General features: G+C 48.4%; 1 protein-coding gene across 3 annotated transcripts in view; it reads left to right on the top strand.

Annotated features, from left to right (window-relative positions):
* Ccdc60 (coiled-coil domain containing 60) overlaps window positions 1-21864 on the top strand; it is a 167345-nt gene that overhangs the window by 58275 nt on the left and 87206 nt on the right. For 2 of the 3 annotated variants that reach the window (XM_021162734.3, XM_021162731.2), the window contains exon 2: window positions 6691-6773. In XM_021162734.3, the coding sequence (XP_021018393.1) occupies window positions 6691-6773 (83 nt within the window). The remainder of the gene's footprint in view (window positions 1-6690; window positions 6774-21864) is intronic. The other variant, XM_021162733.3, reaches the window with a different exon arrangement.

Here is a 21864-nt window from a genome sequence, read left to right as displayed (position 1 = left end):
GCGCTGCTTTGGAGCCCTGATAGCTTGCAGGGACAAGGAACAGGAGGAGCAAGGGTGTGTGTGTGTGTGTGTGTGTGTGTTGTCTACAGCTGGCAGTGATGGAGATGGACCGGGCATGGAGGGAAGACAGCTTGAAGAAATCTTTAGGGAAGTAAGACGATCACTAGGGGCAGCTGTCAGAGCCGGAAGCACACAGGCCACAGTTTTCCACAAGGGTTTAGCCACGTCCCAGTAAGGAAGGTCACAGTTCGCTGACCCCTGTGTCAGGTGAGGGTCACAGGAGCTGTGCTGCATATGGGTGTCTTCCTGACCTTGAGGAAGTCACCCTGTCTCTGGGTCCTGTGGTTCCCTTTTGGCAAGGTAGGAGTAAGGATGCCAGTGAGGAGGATTCCTTGGGGGGGGGGAGGTGAAACTAAACCATGGAAGCTGGGACAGAGAAGGAAGGATACTCCACAGATACACAGTAGGTCTGCACATCAGGGGCACAATGGAACATGTCTGTCCCCTCATGGCCAGCTTGACCCCTTGGCATCTGCAAATCTTACATTAGCAGTACCATGTCCCCTTCATAATTAATAAGTACCCCCATGGTGCAGCTGTCTCTCCTCACAGTCTGAAACAGCAAGGAGAGCTCAGAATGCAGACAGCAGGGGCTTCTTTCCTCCCCAGGGCTATGGTCCTTTACCACCCCCAAAACTCTGTGTTCTTAACAGGAACTCCCTTATAGCTCCCCCATCACACACCGAGAAGACAGTCCCCTCTTCTGTCACTTCTCTCTTCTCCTTCAATATCCAGGCATGACGGCATGTCCCCTGGGTTCATAAGAAGGTGGGGGAAGGGGAGGGCCACCGGCCCTCGGCAAAGAGGTTTGTGATGAATTGAACTCAGCAGAAAAATTCATATTTCACTTTGTAGCGTGTGCTGTGGCCAAGGTCCTTCATGCCCCTCACCGTGTGTCCCAGGTACCCTTTATGTGGCTCTGATTGTTAGTTTTTATTTGTTTGTCTCTTGTCAACTTGACACAAACCTCAACCCTACCTAGGAAAAGGAGAGCTTAATTAAGAAAAAGCCTCTATAAGATTAGCCTGTAGGCATGAGTGCAGGGGGGGGGGCGGGGGGCACATTTTCTTGATTAATGATTGATTTGCAAAGTCCCTGCCCACTGTGGGTGGGGTGGGTCATCTCTGAGCAGGTGAACCTGGGTTCTGCAAGAAAGCAGGCTGAGCAAGCCATGAAAAGCAAACCAGTAAGTTGCATCCCTCCATGGCCTCTGCATCAGCTCCTGCCTCCAGGGTCCTGCCCCCAGGTTCCTGCCCTGACTTCCCGCAGTGATGAACAGTGATGCAGAAGTGTAAGCTGAATAAGTCTATTCCTCCTCTACAGCAACAGAAACCCTAACTAAGACAATGATCAAAACTAACTAAGGAAATACAACACCCATTCTCCTGGAAGGAAACTGCCAGCCCCCACCCAACGCTCACCTGTCAGCTGCAAACCCAGCCCACTGAGTCCCCCCAGGGACAGGAGGGGTCTAGAGTTTACCAAATCTCTGTCTTTTCAAACAGCCTCCCCCCTCCCCCCTCACAGCTCTGGGGAACATCCCAGCTGTTCCCTGATGTCTGTATCAACTCCCAGCACATTTAGCAGAATTCATTTCCATCTTAATCTGATTCCAGGAAGATCGGAGTCTTGGGTCTGACAAAGATGAGTTTAGAACATCCTTCCATAAAACACAGACTTAGAAGATTGGTCCTCTGACCATGACCTTCAACAGATTGTGCCGATTTTCTACCTTATAGACAGAAATTCAGAGGATAAGCTATTTTTAGATCAACAGCTAGTCCCTACTATGCGAAACAGGGAGACAGACTAGTGTCATTAAGAACACATGCAGGCTATGGTGGTGTGTGCCTGTAATCCCAGCACTGGGGGGGTGGGGGATGAGGCAGGAAGATCATGAGTTCAGGTCAAGCCTGGGCTACATAGTGACAACCCTCTCACACAGAGAAGTTACTCTGATGTCACTTGAGCCCAGTGCCATGCCCAGGCTTTGCCACTCGACAGTGTCTTCTTCACTGTGGCGCGCATCCTCTCCACCCAAGTCTCCACTGATCCCTTATAAGATGGGATTGCAATGTGGCACAGACAGGTAACATCACGTGTCTGAGTAGGAATGTCCTTGGGATAATGGGTAGGGAAGAGGTGAATGTCGCTGGTAGGCTTAGCAGGAGCTCCATTGAACAGATAGGGAAACTGAGGCTCTGGAAGGGAACGTGGCTCACTCAGGAGCAGTCCGATTTAAGTAACAGACCCGGGCCTCCTGTTGAGGGCAAAGCCCTTTTCTCTCCAACCGAATGAGACTCCACAAGGCATCTGTCACAGTCCTTGTTGGCACACCTCACACCGCCAGTGGGATGTTTTCAACACAGGAGAGATACTCAGGGCAGAGACGCTGTCACCGCCCGTATCCAAGAGCAACAGGAAAATCAGCGGCTCCAAAAGCCAATGGCACACCCAAGTAGAGCAGGGACAGATAACCAAAGTGAACTGTCCCTAAGGCGTGTCCCCTGCACCCAGGTTATGTCATGGAGTAGCTAGGCATATGCAGGCTTTGCACAGTGCTCACATACATTCGGTTTGTCGATTGTTCCCGGACTTCCTGCTTTGACTTTCTAGCTTTGTATTGGGAATGCATTCTTCAGTGTGGAGCCCTTTAGGATTTGTGTCCCCTGGGTAAAAAAGTCCCAGTGTCAACGGTCAAATGCATTAGATCTAACGGAGGAGGTGGTACCTGTAAAGATGCACAACTTTCAGTGGTCTCCCGGAAAGGGAGGAACACCTAAGAGGGTTACAGATAGCCTAGAATCACAGGTCTGTAATGTTTCAAAGCCATGGTCCAGTCCATCACAGCCTCATTGCGTGGGATGGGATAAACCTTTTCTCTTTGTAAGTTGGCCACGTAGGGTATTTGTCACAGTGATGGAAAACTGACTACCACAATGGCTTTTGGTGAAGGTTTCCAGAGGAAGTAACAGGGAAAGACCCCGGTTGTACTGCAAAGCCTTGGGAAATACTGAAAACACCAGCTTAGGATCAAAGGATGAGGACCATCTACAGTTACCGTCTATGGCAACCTACTTAAAGCAAGAACCAGCCCTTCAGTCCAAAAGGCCACTTAAGCCTTGCTAACCCAGACTCAGGGAGGACCCAATTACTAAACCGGTGCCACAGCCCCCAAACCATCTCCTCTGGGCCATCATTTCTTGAATCCCATATGGGGAGCACATCCTTAAAAACTACATTTCCCAGGATCCCTAGGTTTAAACAATTGAAAGTTCCAGCAGGAAATCAGAGTGGGAGAAAGGGAGGGCCCAAGGGTTTTCTTGTCTGTCTCTCAGGAGAACTGAACTTGCCATCTGGTGCCAGGCAAGCCAACCCCAGGGCTTCTTGGGCCCCCTTCCCTTAGTCCTGCCTGATGGCTGGCCAAGGTACATCCACAGTTTCCTTTTGCTCCCCTGGCTTGACTCTCCGGGTCTTGCAACCGTTCTCTTAACTGTTCTGTTCTCTTTCTACAGAACTCTGTGGCATGAGTCTGGCTTCCCATCCGGAGCCTGCCTGGTGCCATGCATAAAACGGCTTGTTCACATCACTCCAGGACCTTAGACAACTCAATTCAAATCAACATTAAACATTTATATTTTTGCGCATCGAGAAAATTAGTCAGGAGTTGCCCTGCAAACATGAAAGACACCATTATTTAATTAGAATTAATATATGTAAATTACAGAAAATTAGGAAAAGGAACAACCCGAGTCAAAATTATTGTTTAATTAACTTATAATTCCGACACCCTGATATGACATCTCTATTGTTGATTTATTGTGTTTACTTCCATATTACTCTATTATGACATGGATTCTTTGCCATCAATTTAAAAAAAAAAAGTCGACTGTATGAGATGATAGAAAATTGTGAGAAATTTCTAGACAGAGGAAATATGGGCATCTGTATAATTGAATTTCTTTACACATAAGCTGCATTTCCACATGAAATTATATTCCGCTGCCACTCTTCCATGTCAGTAACCACACATCTACAGCAACAGGAAGCAACAGAACCAAACCGTCTTCACTGTCCAGGCCAACCATGGCTTGGCCCCACAACGCCGGTTTGCTGGGGCATCATGGGTTTGGCAGAGTGACTCACACTGCTGTGGCAGATATCCTTGTGGGGAAGCTACCGGATTTCTTTGCATGGCAGTGGGACTGCTGGGCTGGGGAGCAGGCAGCTATGTACTATGATGGGGACACCTGAGAAATGCTGTGTTGGGTCTCGCCATCACTAGAACGTGCCTATACAAATCTAGGTGGTCCAGCCTGCCACCCTCCTATCATTAAATCCATCACCAAAGATAGCTAGCAACACAGTCGAAACCACCCAAGGCTGCCATTGGCAACAACACAGCAGCCTGGCTTGGAGTAACTGGGGGTTTTATACAAATAAGAGAACTGTACTCTCAAAACTATAAAAAACACAGAACAGCAAACACTTAAGCCAATAACACCAAAGGCCATCACCACAAGCAAGCGCCCCATGCCCCATGTCATTGCGTTCACTGTGGTCTTTAATCTTATTTTCATTCTTTTGTGTACGTGTGCTAAATATTTAGCACATGGTGTGCATGTGTGTGTGTATACCTGTTTGTACTCGTGTGGTCACTTGTGTATTGGGAGCACATGCACATGTGTGTGTGCATGTAGCGGCTCCAAGCCTGAAGATGCTCCGTGGTGCTTCTGCCTTATTCAATAAGGCAGGGTCTCTCAATCAAACCCAGAGCCACCTTATTCAATAAGGCAGGGTCTCTCAATCAAACCCAGAGCCACCTTATTCAATAAGGCAGGGTCTCTCAAACCCAGAGCTCACTGGATATGGCTAACCTTGCCAGCCAGCTTGTTCTGAGTGTCCCCCACCTCCAGCCTTCCCCAGGCTGAAATTATAGGTGGGCTGCCACGCCTGTCTGACTAATACGTGGGTTCTGAGGGATCTGAACTCAGGTCCTAAGCTTGCACAGCAAGCCCTTGAGCCACTGAGCCAGCCCCTACTGCACTCTCATATGAGTGGCTGACTCCAGGTGTGCTGACTCCAGCATTATCATTCAGGAACATTGCATTGCCCTGTGACATCACCGTGCAGCTCCACTGTGATCTCACACGCAATGTTCTCAATGGCATGACTGCCAGTTCTGCAGTGTTCCACCATGGAGCTACTACCCAGTTCCATCGCCATCTCACGCAGTGCCCTGTGGGCTGGTACTGAACTTCTGAGGCTTTTCACATATATGCTACATGACCTCTGTAATAGTATTAAAAGAAGTGATTTTGGAGCCCAGGGGTGGTGACTGCACCTAGAAGGCGGACACATGAGAGTCATGAGCTTGAGAGATTTCTGGGCCACACACAAAGCAAGACTCCCTTTAAAAGAGTAGTTCTGGGATGTTTCCTAAGCTTCTAATTTTGTTCATATCAAATGATACTTGCATCTGTCTCGAGAACCAGGACTCTGTCTTCCAGATGTTTATCACTGCTGGCTTGTGACTGCCATTGGGGGGGGGGGGAGGAACAGTGGGAGTGGTTTCCTGAGGTCCTGCTGCAGTGCCAACCAAGTTGCAGAGCTACAGGGTGTGTCTTGTCCCCTCGATGTGTCGGGCAGATGACGGGGTTGCAAATCCTCTAACACAGCAATGCATTCTCTTCCTAGTGTGATGACACAGACCCCTGATACACGGCACATTTCCCTCTGCCACCCATGGAAACAGTACATGGAGCTAGTCAGATGAGTGACTGTGAGCCCAGATTCCGTTCCCAGCACCCAAGTGGCTCAGCTCACAATGCCTCCGATAACTGCAGCTCCAGGGGCCCCAACATCCATTTCTTTCTGGTCTCTGTAGGTACCCACACTCACCTGCACAGATGGGCACATATACACATAATTTAATAATAAAGTAAAAATTTTGAAAATATACATGAAAGTTGGACACCATCATGGTTTGGTTGCTGAGTGTCCCCCTCACCCCAAAGGTTTACCCGTCAGAGCTGGGGTGACGGCTCACTGGGGAAAACAGTTAACTTGCAGGCATGAGGACCCATGTTTGATCCCAGAACACACACACAGGCACCGTGGTATGTGCCATCCAGCAGTTGTGTGAATGGCAGGGAAAGACTGTGTTGGAAGCGTGTCACTTTTCATGGTTGTATACTATTATTCTGCAGTCTAGATGTAGCAGGATGGTTCAGTCTGTCTTCTCTTGTGGCATGTGCAGGTGTTTGTCTTCACAAGCAACTGAGCGGTCCTGCCATGATGCCTCGGCATCCCTGTCAGGAATATTCTCTTGCAGGATGCTTAACCACAGATGTTGGGTCTAGGGGCATGCATGGTCCTTCTGTAAGGTTTTCACAGTGTGTTTCCCACAAGCTTTAGAAGTGTGCCATCCTGCTGTCCCACACTCCCAGACCCTGACACAGGTCCAAAGCAAAACAGGGCCAACCAGCGACAGCCCAGAGCCTCCTAAACCATGTGCTGGAGTAGAACTTTGCTCTGCGTAAATTGATTCTCGATAGACACAGGGGCCTCTGTTAGTCCAGCTTCACCTGGAGCACCTGTGTTAATGTCCCTCTCCCCTCTCCTCCCCAGCAGGCCTCAGACAAGACAGTGAAGAGCCCCAAGTATATAGACAAGGAGATAGCAAACCTTAAGAAGGATCTTATGCGAAGCCGGTGAGTGAGCCCTGGGAGGGATGACTTGTGAGACGCAGACACTGCGGGCCAGGCTGGGGACAGGGAGCGGGGGCGAGCCTCTCCATAGACATTCATTGGAAGACCTGTGTGCCAGGGAAAGAACACAGGGGATCAACGCATCCTAGATGCCTCCCCTCCCGGCATCTGTCCCACGCTGCAGAATGATGGGTGGACCTACGTGGGGCGTGAGGGGAGGGGGGCAGGGCTGGAGGATAGGTCACAGGGTTAAACAACCCTGAGAGCTACAGGCCTTTCCATGTGAGAGGTGGCTCTGTCTACTCTCCTGGGGCCTGGCCATGATGTAATCTCTAAATTGTGCGGATGCACACTAGAAAGGGAACAGACAGAAGCGAGTTCAAATGAAGAACTGTCTGGATTGGGTCAGCCTGTGGCCATGACGGTGAAGGGTTTCTTCTTAAGTGAGATAATCAGGAAGGAAAAAACCACCCTGAGCGTGTGTGGCATTACTCCTTGGTCTGGGTCCTGGGCGCATTCATTTCTCTCGCCCGTGGCTGGGGATGTCATGTGACATCCCCAGCTCCTTCCAATCCCTGCCTTGACTTCCCCAGAGGATGCTCTATAGCCTGGATGGAGTTGTAAAGCAAAAAACAAAACAAAACAAAAACACCTTTTCTTCCCCTAGAACATTCTCCAAGAGAGAGGGGGAAGAGCAATGAACAGCTTAGAGTCCACCGTTCCCAGCGGAAGCACGCATGCGTCGCGCACTAACATGCACCCCTCCAGGTTCCCAGTGTCTCCTCTCCCCCTCCCGTCCATGCCCTGGAGAAAGTTCCAATCCTGAAAACACCATGTGACTTTGTTTGTAACAAAGGCCACTAGATGGGTAACTGAGGATCAATGAAGTCAAATGTCCTTATCCGGTCTGCGTCCTTGTAAGAAAAGGGAGAGCGGTCAGAAATCCATGCACAGAACAAGAGGTTTCACGAAGAGCCGCAGTTAGCATAGGCAATGTCCAGGGGCCCATACTTTTGAACATGTGGTTCCCAGTGGGTGGCGCTGTTTCAGAAGGCTGTGGGACCTCCCTGGAGAAGGTAGGGCATTAGGATCCAGCCTTGAGGTTCTATGGTTCCGCCACACTTCCTGGTCTGAGTCCTGACGGCAGCCCAGCCAGACTTGTGGGTCTGCAGCCATGCCTCCCCCACCATGACTGACTGTATTCCTTCTGCAACATCCGCTGCAATAAACCCTTCCTCTCCTAAGCTGGCTTTAGGTGGGGCATTCCATCACAGCATCAGAGAAATAATGAATACAGAGAGTGGTTGAAGCAAACGCCCTCCCAGCTCTGGGTCTGCTGACGCCATTGTATCCCAACTCAGCCATGATGGAAATATTCATGGGATGGAAGTCAGGAAGCAAATTAGGGCTCTGCCTCCTTCCCTGCCCTGGGAGGGACTGGTTGGGAATGGCTCACTGGTACACCTCTGGGATAAGCCTCGAGAAAGACAGAAGGCGGGAGATTCCACCAGCTCAAGAGACTAGGGAGGCTCTGTGGACAGGTGATGCGGTGGCTTTTCTGACATGCTTCAGTTGGCTGAGAGAGTCTGTCACTGGCTCCAGCCTCCTTATAATTCAGTCACACCATCCCTGGCTCCGTGGCCAACTTAACATGATGCCGAGACAGAATAACCCTAATGGCCTTCTCCTCGCCCGTTCCACCAGATGTTTGGTGGGGAGGAGCAGCCTGTGCCACCAAGTTGCAGGCTGTCTGCTAGCACAGCTGACCACTGGAGCCTCCTGGTGGGTCCAGCTTTTGGACCACCCTGAGAACGATGGTGTATTTCCCACACACACACACACTGACACTTGTTGATGCCTGTGCCTTGGGGAAAGCAAACGTGCCTACTACAGAGATACTTCGCCTGGAGCTGTGGTCTCACCATGACGCAGCGTAGCTGGGCCCAGGCACCTGCAGCTGGTGTGGGGTTCCCAGCCCCTCTGCCCCATGGGCGACCCAGCAGGGCAGAGAGCATGCACAGGTTTAGGAGATCTGACACGCTGTCTTTTCACAAGGCATTCAGGACACAGCAGAGATAAGGCAGTTAGAAATAGCTAAGGCTAAGCTGGGTTTGGGACCAAATTTTTATTTTATTATATATATATATATATATATATATATATATATATATATTATATATATATATATAATATATATATATTATATATATTAATATGTTACTAATTATATACAATATATTTACATTTATGTACATGTATTATAACTATATACATACATATATGTGTTGAGGGTAAATACTTCTCTGCTGTGGGTTGGATCAAGGATCCTCCAGGGCCCATGTGCGCTTGGTGTGCTGTGTGGTACTTTCTGAAATAGCGGAACCTCAGAGAGGCGGAGACTAGGCCAGAGATACACAGATCATTAGAGGTTTAGAGCTGTGTCCTCAAAGGGCATTTGGGACCCTAGACTCCTCTTCCTGCCCCCTTTTGTGTCCTAGCTCATAGGATGAATAGTCCTGTCCATACTGTGTATGTGGTATGACTGTGACCAGCCACCTCACAGTCAGGAGGCAGAGAGAGGGGGGAGAGGGAGAGGGAGAGGGAGGAGGAGGGGAGGGAGGGGAAGGGGGAGAGGGAGAGAGGCTGCTCCATTGGCTCCATTCCTTTTTCCTTCTTATTCAAGGTTCTGTCCCATGCAATGGGAACAGCGCCACCCACACTGAAAGAGAGTCCTCCCTCCTCTGTTAAAGCGCCCTGCAGACAACCTCACAGACGTGTGTGTGCATGTGTGTGAGTGCATGTATGTGTGCATGTGTGAGTGTGTATGTATGTGTGTGATTGTGTGTATGTGCATATATGTGTGAGTGTGCATGTGTGTGAGTGTGCATGCATGTGTGTGTATGAGTGTTTATGTGAGTGTGTCTGTGTAAGTGTGTATCTCTGTGTGTTTGTGTGTGTGTGAATGTGTCTGTGAATATGTGTGTCTGTGTGTGAATGTATATGTATATGTATGTGAGTGTATGTGTCTATGTGTATCTGCATGTGTCTGTGAGTATGTGTATGTGTGTGAGTATGTGCATGTGCATGTGTGTGAGAGGGTATGTATGTATTTGTATGTGAATGTGTTTTGTGTGTGATTGCATGTGTGTTGAGTGTGTCTGTGTGTGTGAGTGTGTGTATCTGTGTGTCTGTGTGTAAAGTTTGTGATAATTTATACAGAGAGGTCCTAGGTCTGATGCCTGAAGGAGAGAGAGAGCCATTCACACAAAGGGGGAGCAGCTGGGGTTCTTCAGAGCATGGGTTGAGGGGGTGATGAAGTCAGGACATGCTGGGCATACCGCAGCATCAAAGGGGCCTATGTAGAGCCTCGGGGTAAGCTAGGTTGAGAGAGGAAAGAGATGGAGCTGAAATGTCAGGAAGGCCATGCAGAAATGTTTGGCGAAGCTGCTGGAGGGTTCTGAGCAAGAGGGGGTAGTCAGATTTTAAGAAAATAACTACACTCGCTTCATAGAGATGGCCTGGAAGGTCATGGTGAGGGTGATGCCTGTGAGGGTCAGGAAAAGAAACAACAGGAAGAGGACGGACTCAGAGTCGCAGCCATCAGACTGGGTGTCAGTGTGGGTGTAGGAGCTGAAGAGAAAGGCAGCACCCGTCTCTGAAGGCCCATCTGCCTGTTAGGATGTAGAGGCTCAAAGCCTGTCCTGTCCATGCTATGCTCCCAAATAAGGATTTATAGGATGGATTTTCTTATTCACCTTGATAACTTAGCTAACACTGAGGAAGATTAACATGCCAGTAAAAAATGTTACACACACATGCATATAAACCATACACACACACCTCACACACAATGCAAACACCACACACATACCATAAACATGCATATGCATAAACAGTATACCACTCACACATACATGTACATATGTGCACACCATACATATACATACATGCACATGCACATATGTGCACACCATACACATATGCATACCATACACATATACACACTCATGCATGTATATGCACACACAGACTATATACGCCATAGACATATACACACTATACATACATCATATACATATACACATGCCATACATACATACACCATACACATATACATACACCAAACACATACACGATAAACAGACATACCATATACACACCGTACACACACATACACACACAAAGACACACCAAACAATACAAGCACAACACAGACACACACAGGTTCTTGGATGCCTGCACTGTGGGCTTTCTCCTCTTTCATTACCTGGGTCCTCAGTCTAGAGGAGCTGGCCACATTAAGGGAGTCCTAGTTTTAGCTGATCCTCTATGGTAACGCCATCACAGATAAACCCAAAGGTGTGGTTTACTCATCTCCTAGGCACTCCTCAGCCCTGTCAGCAACCAAGACTCACCAACCCAACCTGTTTGATAGAACCGTGAGCCCACAGTTAGCCTGGTACCCTAGTTTCTTTCCGTTGCTGTGATGTCATGCTTTGTCCAACAGAGCTTGGGAGGTGTCTTAGTTAGGGTTCCATTGCTGTGAACAGACACCATGACCAAGGCAACTCTAATCAAGGACAACATTTAATTGGGACTGGCTTACAGGTTCAGAGGTTCAGTCCATTATCATTGTGACAGGAAGCATGGCAGCATCTAGGCAGGCAGGCATAGCGCTGGAGGAGCTGAGAGTTCTTTCCATCTTTTGTTCCAAAGGCAGCTAGGAGAATAACTTCCGAGAAGCTAGGAGGCAGGCCTCAAAGCCCACACCCACAGTGACATACTTCCTCCTATAAGGCCAAGCACAGCCACACCCATTCCAACAAGGCCACACCCCTTCAACAAAGTCCTACCTCCTCCAAGGCCACGCCTCCTCCGACATGGCCACACCTACTAATAATGCAGCTCCCTAGGCAAGCACATTCAAACTACCACAGGAGAGGGGAGTTTGTTGGGCTCACACTTCTAGGTCCCAGACCATCACTGCAGGAAATGAGAATTCCAGGGAGAAGCCATGGAGGACCACTGCTTGTCCCCTCCCATGGGTTTATGACTACCTGGCTTTCTCTTCTTGCTAATAATAAGAATAAAGTATTTATACAGACCAGGATCGCCTGCCTAGGGATGGCGCCACCTACACTGGGCCGGCCCTCATACCTCAGTTAGCAATCAAAACCACCTCTCACAGACAGGCCCTCAGGCCAAGTGAGCTAGGCAACGCCTCAATCAAGGCTTTCCTCTCAGATAAATCTGTGTGCATCAGGTTGACAGTTAAGGCAAACCAGGACACCTCTGATCTCTCCTGGACTCCCCTGAGGGTCCGTGGTGGAGGACTGGTGGGTGGCTTTGCTGACCGTGTTTAGAGGTCATGTTGACACAGGCAGGCCAAGGATGGCCTTGGTGAGAACACTATAGGTAACTACCCCAGGCTTTTCTACCTGCACCCCAGTTCCCAAATAATGACTTGGAGACTTAACTCTTTATTTAAAAATGCCTACGCCATAAGCTAGGTTTGTTCCCACTAACTCATAACTTAATTATCCTGTTTATACTATTTTATGTTTGTCACGTGGCTAGTTACCTCTCCTCAGTTGGACTTCCTCTGAGTCTGAGTGGTGAATCTTCCCACCCTTGACTCTTTCTTCTTTCTTTCTTTCTTTCTTTCTTTCTTTCTTTCTTTCTTTCTTTCTTTCTTTCTTTCTTTCTTTCCTCCTCCTCCTCCTCCTCCTTCCTCCTCCTCCTCCTCCTCCTCCTCCTCCTTCTTCTTCTTCTTCTTTCTCTCTCTCTCTCTCTCTCTCCCCACCCCCCGCTGGATGCCCTGCCTTCTAGTCCTGCCTCAGTTCATTGGCCATCAGAGTTTCATTGACAGTGATCCTCCCACCCTGTACCCTAGAGTTATTCGTACAACCATGTGTTCTCATTCTCAAGGTTAACCTGGGCCTGGTCTCCTGGTTGTAATCGAGGTCCTGAGAAAGACCTCAAGATGTGTTTTTTTGAAAGTGGCAAAATCATCACTTCTGCCATTTATCATATGGACAAAGGGAGCCACAACCCAGCCCAGATTAATGGGGAATAATGATTCCACTCATGGTGGGCAGTGTCTGCAGGGGCTTGCTGCAAAAGACTGGACACTGAGAACCCCTCTTTCTATCTATTGCAACCACGCGCCTGACCCCCAAGAAGGCTATGACACCGTGAACTAAGACCCAAGGGTGACTGCGCACATCAATTCTCAATGTGGGGAAGGTACAACAGAAAGCATGCCAGCAGTCAGGCAGCTAGCAGTGGGACAGGAAGGGGCCAGGCTATTTAGAAAGAAAGAAAGAAAAGAAAGAAAGAAAGAAAGAAAGAAAGAAAGAAAGAAAGAAAGAAAGAAAGAAAGAAGAAAGAAAGAGGTGAGGAGCGGAGGAGGGAAGAGGAGAGGTGGGGTAGAAGCAGAGATGGGAGGGGGGCCATTCTCTTGGCAATGCTCAGCCAAGAGACCACGCCCCCAGGGACCACACCCCCAGGAGCCACCTTCTAAATACCCATCCAGACCCTCTCTGAACTTTCCGACTTGGATATCCACGAGGCCGCCATAGCCCTGGTCCCCTGTACTTGTGCTCTTAGAACACATCCTTCCCGGGGGGGCGGGGGGGGGGGGAGGTTGGCTTGCCAGCCAAGGAACCAGAATGAAACGATTTCCTAGCTCATACAGTCGGGAGGAAATGTGACACTTTTAGCATCCCAGCCCGTTTCTCGGGCTATTTTGTAAGTTAATGATGTTTGGTAATGTTTTTGATATTCGCTTGGAAGTATTACTTGTGTCTGGATTCGTAGGTAGAGTGAGGTGACCCACCCTTCCTCCCTCCCTCCCTCGTGCACACGCATGTATACTTGTGTGTGTCTCTGTGTGTATTGTACATGCACGCTTGTGAGTGGGTACACACACACACATGCAGAGACTAAAGGAGGGTGCCCACTGCCCTGCTCTGCTGCTCCTCCCAGCCTTATTCTCCTGCAACAGGCTTTTCTCAATGAAGCTGATCGGCCCAGCAGCAAGCCTCAGGGTTGTCCCTGTCTCTGACTCCCATCCCTGAGTCACAGGAATACAGGCAGTCATACCTAGCTTTTTATTTGTGGGCCAAAAAGTCAAACCCAGGTCTTCATGCTTGCTCTCTGGTTGATCTTTCCAACTGACCCACCTCCCCATCCCCACTCCCCAAATAGGATACAAAATTCATCATCCAATGAGAAAAAAAATTAAATGCAGGATTACAGATGCGTGACACACACACCCTTACCTTGAGCCCATGACAGACATCACTAATGGATCACGGAGCTGTTTTCCTTTGAGTGCAGACTTGGTTTCCAGCCATTCGCCATGGATGACGTCATGGCACAGGTTTTAATTTATCATCTCTAAATTAGAAGCTGCAAGGGGGGCATTGGTGTATTTTAATAATGTCTTATTAATTTGAACTGGGGTTTGGATGAGACTGGATTTCAGTCCGTGAATTTAAATATTTGGAAAGTTACTGGTTGCCCCTGGCATCTGCCGAGTGTTGCCGCCAGCTTCTGCATCTTATTATCCAACGCCTGGGACATAGTCATGTACAACCCTGACTCTTTGCTTTGTTTCTTCTGCAATACTTGGGGTCTTGTCTCAACGCCCCAGAACTGTTTAAGACCGTGGATCTGTATACTGGTATATGCTCTGGCAGTAGGCCTAGTTAAAATGTCTGGATTGTACCCCCCCCAAAAAGACGTATGTCAATCACATCTCCCCCATGCCCCAAAGCCAGCGAAGTTGCTATTAATGAGTCTGTCATATGCTCTGTGAGGACAAACATTTGGCCCACATTCCTGTCTCAGAATTAATAAACCCGGCCACACACCCATGTTGGGGAGCTGGGTCAAGCTAATTGCATTTTTACCATCCCAGTTGTGCGACCCAGGCACCCTGCCCATTCCTTGTCTGTCTCTTTGTCTCTGTGTGTCCGTTGCCAGTTGTCCGCCTCCAGGGAAGTTCCTCCCCGGCTCTTCCTGGCTACCCTCTCGGCTGAGAGTAAAGGTCTGGTTTTGTCCCTTTCCTAAGGCTAAGCCTCCCTCACAGCATCTCTGCCATTTCAAAGAGGCCGTGACCAGAGGCACATGTGCTCAAAACCCAAACACCAAAGTCTCTGGAACCTTTGCATAAAGGTTTCTATGAAAAGCTGTTTCGTGGAAATTCTTTCCCAGTTAAGGAGCAGTGTGGCCATTTTCAGACCGGGACTCGGCGGTTCACTTGGTGTAGCGGAAAGTTAGCTGGCTTGGGAACTGGGTTCAAATCCTACCACTGCTAGGCTTTCAGGGTATGGGCATAGAGAGTAAAGTAATAGGTGAATCAACCCTAGCTCCTAGCTCCCCGGTTGATTATCAGAGGGAAAGTGTAGAAGGCAAACAACGCTGAGATTTATAGGAAGAGATGCCGGGTGGAGGGTGGGGCAGGCCGATTAAAAGAAGCTCTAATGTTTGGATGCTGACTTTCCTGAGACAGCCTGAAAGTGCTCCCGGATCTAAAAAATAAAAGAGAGAGAGCTTGAGAAACAAGGCAGCCCAGTCCATCTTCTTATCTTCTCCTATCTGCTGTGTGAGCTTGGACCAGCCGGTCCATTTCCTTGATGTACCCAGATGGAACCCAGTCCCTTTCCTTGGGGATTTCTGCAAAGGACAGGACAAAATAACCCAGCAAATCACCTGCTCCCCTTGGTTCCTCCAAAGCTCTGAAAGCAGAGGGAAGCCAGGAAGCCTGAGCCTATGCCTCCACCCTCAACACTTCAGTCCCCCCTGGGGACTTCTCCTGGGCCAGGCAAACACCTCCTCCACCATAGATGGAGGATGGGCCCTCATGCTGCAGATCACAAACACAAATGTTCTTCTCTTTGATAGACACACACACATACACACACATACACAGAAACACACACACAGACACACAGTCATACAGACACACATACACACACATACACAGAAACATATACACACACAGTCATACAGACACACACACACACACACATACACAGAAACACATACACACAGAGACACACACACACATATAAAAATGAGTTAACTTGGTCCCTGCACTTCCTACCAGGATTTTAGGGAAATGCGGGGGGGGGGGTACTCAAAACTGAGAGACGGGGAGCTTACCGATTCATGATTGAGTTCCTTTCCACTCCTTCCTTGCCACGGGACTTTCCCAGTCAGCTACAATCAGCAGGGAAATCTGGATGCTGACAGTGATCATTTTAAACCTTCCAACATTTTCATCAGAATGATAATATCGCTTCTCTCTGTCCAGCCAACATAACACAAGGGACTTAAATAGAGTTCACCCTAGCTGTGTAAGAAAATGGGTCACAGGCTAGGAAGATGGCTCTGTGTAAAGGCCTGTGTCCCCAGGACCCAAAGGCAGGAGAGAACTGACTTCATGCAAGCTGTCCTCTAACCCCAACACACAGACTGTGTCCCCCAACACAGGAAGAGATAGATGAATAAATAAACATATACATGCATGAATAAATAAACACCATAAGCAAACAGAACATCTTGCCCAGAGTGTCCCAGAGCAGTTGAGCAGAGTACCCACCCTACCAAATACACAGTGAGGAAGCAGGTTCCACAGCCGAGGATGTTTGGGAAACACTAAAAACTGCATCCTTGTCTCAAAGATACATAGTTACCATTTGTGGGTTACTTGCTTGCTTTGTGGTACTGAGGTGTTAATCCCAGGGCCCCATATGCTCGGTGACTACCACCAGACGACATCCCCAGCCCGTTTCTATCTTATTGTCAGATAGGGTTTCACTAAGTCACCTACTCTGGCCTTGAACTTGCCACCCTCCTGCCTCAGCCTATGGAGTAGGCAGGGCCACAGGCGAGTGTCACTGTGTCCAGACAGCAGCATCTTAGAGCAACTGTGACATCCTGTAGTAGAAGAGTCTCTGCACGCATCCGGACATCCCAGATAACGAAACCCGAGCTTCTAGTTCTAGCGCCTGGGGAGGAACTCAGCCATGAGCCTTCAGCAGCCTCCATTGGGGCATGGGGAGGGTCCCCGGGTCTGACACTTCACACAGGAGGGAGACTCACATGGTCCTGCTGCTGCTGCTTCCGTTTCTGCTTCTGGCGTCCACCTGCTTCACAGAGTGAGCTCAGCTTGCTTCGGGAACAGGTCCTTCCAGGTCTTCACGCACACTGCTTTGCCTGGGGAAGCTGGTAAACAAGCAGTTGGAGGCCCTGTGTGTTCAGTCTGCACTAAAGCCCAGCCCCTGCAAAGTACAAGCGTCAGGGACAGGACCAGTCAGTGCCCTTGCTCTCACAGGCATCCCACCCTGTCTGACCTTTGGGAAGAGATGTGGTAAATGCAGTGCTTCCAGCATGGGCGGAGCTCCCAGCAGCCCACCCAGCACTGAAGGAAGGACGCTCACCCATGCACCACTGTCTCCATTACAGCACCATCTGCCTGGTGACATTGAATGGAAAGCAAGAAAGAGGCGGGCGCAGGTGGCTCCTGTGAGCCAGTGCATGGGCTCCGTGCACTTCTGGATTACATTCCCATTGTTACTCAGATGGTGGCGATTCTGGCTCCAAAACCCCCATTTCTGAGTACAGTTCCCACAGCAACCACCGTAGCATGGATGCTTACTAGGAAGTGCTCCCAGGAGCAGGGTCTGTAAGAGGTGCTCATTGGGAAGTGCTCCCAGGAGCAGGGTCTGTAAGGGGTGCTCATTGGGAAGTGCTCTCAGGAGGATCTGTAAGGGGTGCTCATTGGGAAGTACTCCCAGGAGCAGGTCTGTAAGAGGTGCTCATTAGAAAGTACTCCCAATGGGAGGCAGAGGCAGGAAGATTTCTGAGTTTGAGGCCAGCCTGGTCTACAAAGTGAGTTCCAGGACAGCCAGGGCTATACAGAGAAACCCTGTCTCCAAAAACCAAAAAAAGAAAAAAGAAAGAAAAAGGAAAGAAGGAAGGAAGGAAAGAAAAGAAAAGAAAAGAAGAGAAGAGAAAAGAAAAGAAAAGGAAAGGGGAAAGGAAAGAGGAAAGGAAAAGAAAAGAAAAGAAAAGAAAAGAAAAGAAAAGAAAAGAAAAGAAAAGAAAAGAAAAGAAAAGAAAAGAAAAAACTCCCAAGAGCTGGGTCTGTAAGGGGTGCTCCTTGGGAAGTCCTCCTGGGAGCAGGATCTGTAAGGAGTGCTCATTGAGAAGTGCTCCCAGGAGCAGAGTCTGAAAGGGGTGCTCCTTGGGAAGTGCTCCCAGGGGAGGGTCTGTAAGGTAGTGTTGGGAAGACACTGAGCTGAGAAGCAATTTGGGGTACTTGAGGTGACCTCACAGGTTGCTCCAGAGCTGTGATGGCTCACAAATGTCTTGATCTCAAGCAAGACAACCAGGCCATTATATCCTCGTGGAAACCAGTTCTGAGATGCAAGCTTTCCAGGAGGAGGTTTAACTGTGTTGGGGCAGCTCTGGGCTTCTGAGGGAAGTGTAACTCACATGCATGGGAGGAAAAGACAAGACCCCTTCATTGCGGCCTTCTGAAGCATGCTTCCCTCCTGGTCACTACGACCCCACAGAGAGCCACTACCTTAAGTCCTCGCACCTGGACTTTATAAAACGAAACTAACTGTCCCCTTGGCACTCAGTGTATGGCTTGTTACATCACTATTGTGACTTAGTCATTCACCCACGACCCTTGGGTGACACTCGTTCTCCGTGCAAACGTATCGGCGTCTCTGCTCTGGTGTCAATGGATATTTGGTTTATTTGTACCTTGGGATGTTTACGGCTGCAGGAAACATTCTTGAGACACTGTGTGCTGAGCGTATATAGGTACTTCTAGCAAGCCCTGAAGCTGTTGGCTCGCCCACTGGGCATGTGCTTGGCATTAGCAGAGAATGTGTTTCCCAAGCCCTGGTTTTAAAAATTATTTATTTCCTATAGGTGGCATGCATGCCACAGTGCATGTGTGAAGGCCAGGGGATAGTTTTCAGGAGTTGGCACTCTCGGTCCACCATGTGGGTCCCAGAGATCGAACTCAGATTGCAGAGCTTGGCTGCAAGCTCTTGTACCCACTGAACCATATCACAAGCCCTCCGCGGGTAATTTTAAAGACCTTTTGGAATATAAACAGTACAGCCTAGAGAAGTTAACCAGTGCATCTAAAGAGTGCAGCATGCAGTGACTATGCAAAACATAGATGTGGGTATCTTCATTAAAAGGACTGTTCTGAATACACTGTTAGTAATGTGACTTTAATTTAGAAAATGATGTTAATATCTTCCATTACTTAAACAAGCATAATAAGTGGCTTCATTTTCTAAACTTTTTAGTATAAAGACATTTAAATACCTACAAAGACAAACAAGAAAACACGGCAAGCTCCTATGGAAGTGTCAGTCATATCAATAAAAATATAAATAAATCCAATATGCTCCATTTAAACATCTTTCTCTTCTCATTTTGAAGTATATATTTTATCTACAAATATTTAGATAACCATATAAGAAGCTAACAACACTTTTAAAGGTACAGACACCATAACACCACACCTAAAATACTCATAACTCTTTGATATCAAATATCCCTACAGATATCATAACCACACCAATGCTCACTGTAAGAGTAGAGCTTAATTTATACACTAATTTCTTACCATTAGAGCTCCCGGCTATTTTAAATTTTCCTCCTGTTTTTCCCCCTGTTACAAAAGCAATGCTTAGATAGACATCCTTAGAGTTTACTTCTTTATATATTTTGATTCTTAAGTATACATAGCTCTGGGGTTCTTAACTGAACAGATTTTCTGAAATATGGAAAACAGCTAATTCAGACTTGCTGGGTACAGAACGAGCCTCTGACCAAAACTGAAAGGAAAGCGGTGGCTTCTGTTTCTGAGGCTGGGAACCTCAGACTCGATGCTCGCCCCTTCTCTCTAGCACAGCAGTCATCAACAAATAGCTGGACTGAGGGAGGCAAAGAAGAAGGAGCAGGAGGAAGAGGGAGGAAAAGGAGGTAAGAAGGACAGAAGGAAGGAAGGAAGGAAGGAAGGAAGGAAGGAAGGAAGGAAGGAAGGAAGGAAGGAAGGAAGGAAGGAAAGAAAGAAAGAAAGAAAGAAAGAAAGAAAGAAAGAAAGAAAGAAAGAAAGAAAGAAAGAAAGAAAGAAAAGAAAGAAAGAAAAGAAAGAAAGAGGAAAGAAAGAAAAGAAAGAAGAAAGAAAAAAGCAAACAAGCTCAGCGTTGGAATTCTCTAATGACGCCTAGCAGATCTGCAGCTAAAGCTAGGCCTCCATTTCCACCCAGCCCCAGAACTCTTTATGCAAGCTCACACATAGTCTTACCCATAAGGTCCTGGGCTCCGCATTTCCTGTAATGCCCCACCAGTCCATCATCTTACAACATCTAAAGAAAGAAAAAAATGCGGGACATCGTCTTGCTTTGGTTTTTGTGTTTGGTTGGTTGGTTGGGTTTTTTTGTTTTGTTTTGTTTTGTTTTTTGAGACAGGGTTTCTCTGTATAGCCCTGGCTGTCCTGGAACTCACTCTGTAGACCAGGCTGGCCTCAAACTCAGAAATCTGCCTGCCTCTGCCTCCTAAGTGCTGGGATTAAAGGCATGCACTACTATGCCTGGCTCTTGTTTTGTTTTTTGATTTTTGGTTTTTGTTTTTTAAATAAAGCTTAATCTTGGCTCCTGGTTTCAGACAGTTCAATCCATGGTCATTTGTCCCCATTGCTTTGGAGCCTGTGAGAACAAATGGCAGTGGATACTGCTCACTGTATAGCAGGCAGGAAGGAAAGGGGGCAAAGTAAACCCCTCAACGACATAACCCCCCGGAAGCCTCCCTCAACCATCTACCAATGGCATGGCACGGAACTCAGCCTTAAAGCTGTTAGAGACTGGGCATTCTAATCTGCAGCCACAGACACCTCCAGCTGGTTTCATCGGCAGCTTTTGCTCAGACAGGCCACAGCCCACACTTCTAACCTGTTCATCCTTTCCAACCCAGGCGATCTTCGAATAGCTCTTTTTCTCAGCCTCCTCTATAATATGAACTGACATTTCCCAGTCACCTATGATTTCACTTAAAAGCAGTGAGGGCTAGGCATGGCTCAATCAGTAAAGTGTCTCACTGCACAAAAGGACCCAAGTTCAAATCCCCCGCCCATAAAAAGCCACGCACAGGAGCACGCACCGCACCTGGGACCTCAGCACAACCCTCGGACATCCATGCACCAGGCACATGCCTGCCATTCGTTTAATCCGCAGCCATCCTGCGGGTCAGGTTTTATTATCATTCCCATTTCATGGATGAAGACAGCGATGCCCAGAGAGATTGGGCGCCCTGCCCACATTCAAACAACCAGGAAATGGGTAGCAGAGCCAGGAGTCAGGCTGGCTCCAAGACATTGTGATCTTGCTCTGCCTGGCAAGCACACACAGTGATGGCAACTAGTACACTTCTGATCATTCCAGTCCATGCCTCAGCCCAGATGCCGGACCCTGCCACTGGAGACTCTATACATCCTCCAGCCAAGACTTTCTTATTGTTTACCCAGTGGTCCTGAGCTGTCTCATCCCAGTCTGGTTGGGAAATGAGACACCATAGCACAGAGCACACTTTCCAATAAACACAAGCGAACGACGGTTGGTGCCACACTGCCATTTCTTCTCCCGGCCACAAGGAGGCACTGTAGAGAATACACCACCTTGATCTTAAAGCCCAAGCTGGCCCTACTTGACCAACATCTTGATGGTCCTTACCACCACTTTGGCTCTTAAAATCCATAGGTTGCATACCTCGCTCCAAGACGTTTCAGGCAGCCTGCATAAGGAAGGTAGTCTCGAGGACTTCCAGAAGGCTCAGCCCTGAGGTTTTCTGGACTTCGGTTTGCTGAAAAAATTGTACCAAGAGCACAATTTCTCCCTTCCGAGAGGCACCTACAACGATCACTCAAAGCATGACAGTAGAGGTGCAGTGGTGTGGAAACTGAGTTCCCCCAAAGCCAAAACCCTCTTGAGCTCATCACAGCTGTTCTTACCCTAGCCCTGGATTAAGAGGACGCCTTAGAACCTGCCATAAACTT

The sequence above is a fragment of the Mus caroli genome, unplaced genomic scaffold (assembly GCF_978045245.1).
Source record: "Mus caroli unplaced genomic scaffold, Mus_caroli_1 scaffold_4, whole genome shotgun sequence".
Taxonomy (NCBI): Eukaryota; Metazoa; Chordata; class Mammalia; order Rodentia; family Muridae; genus Mus; species Mus caroli.
This window is presented reverse-complemented; position numbering and strand designations above follow the sequence as displayed.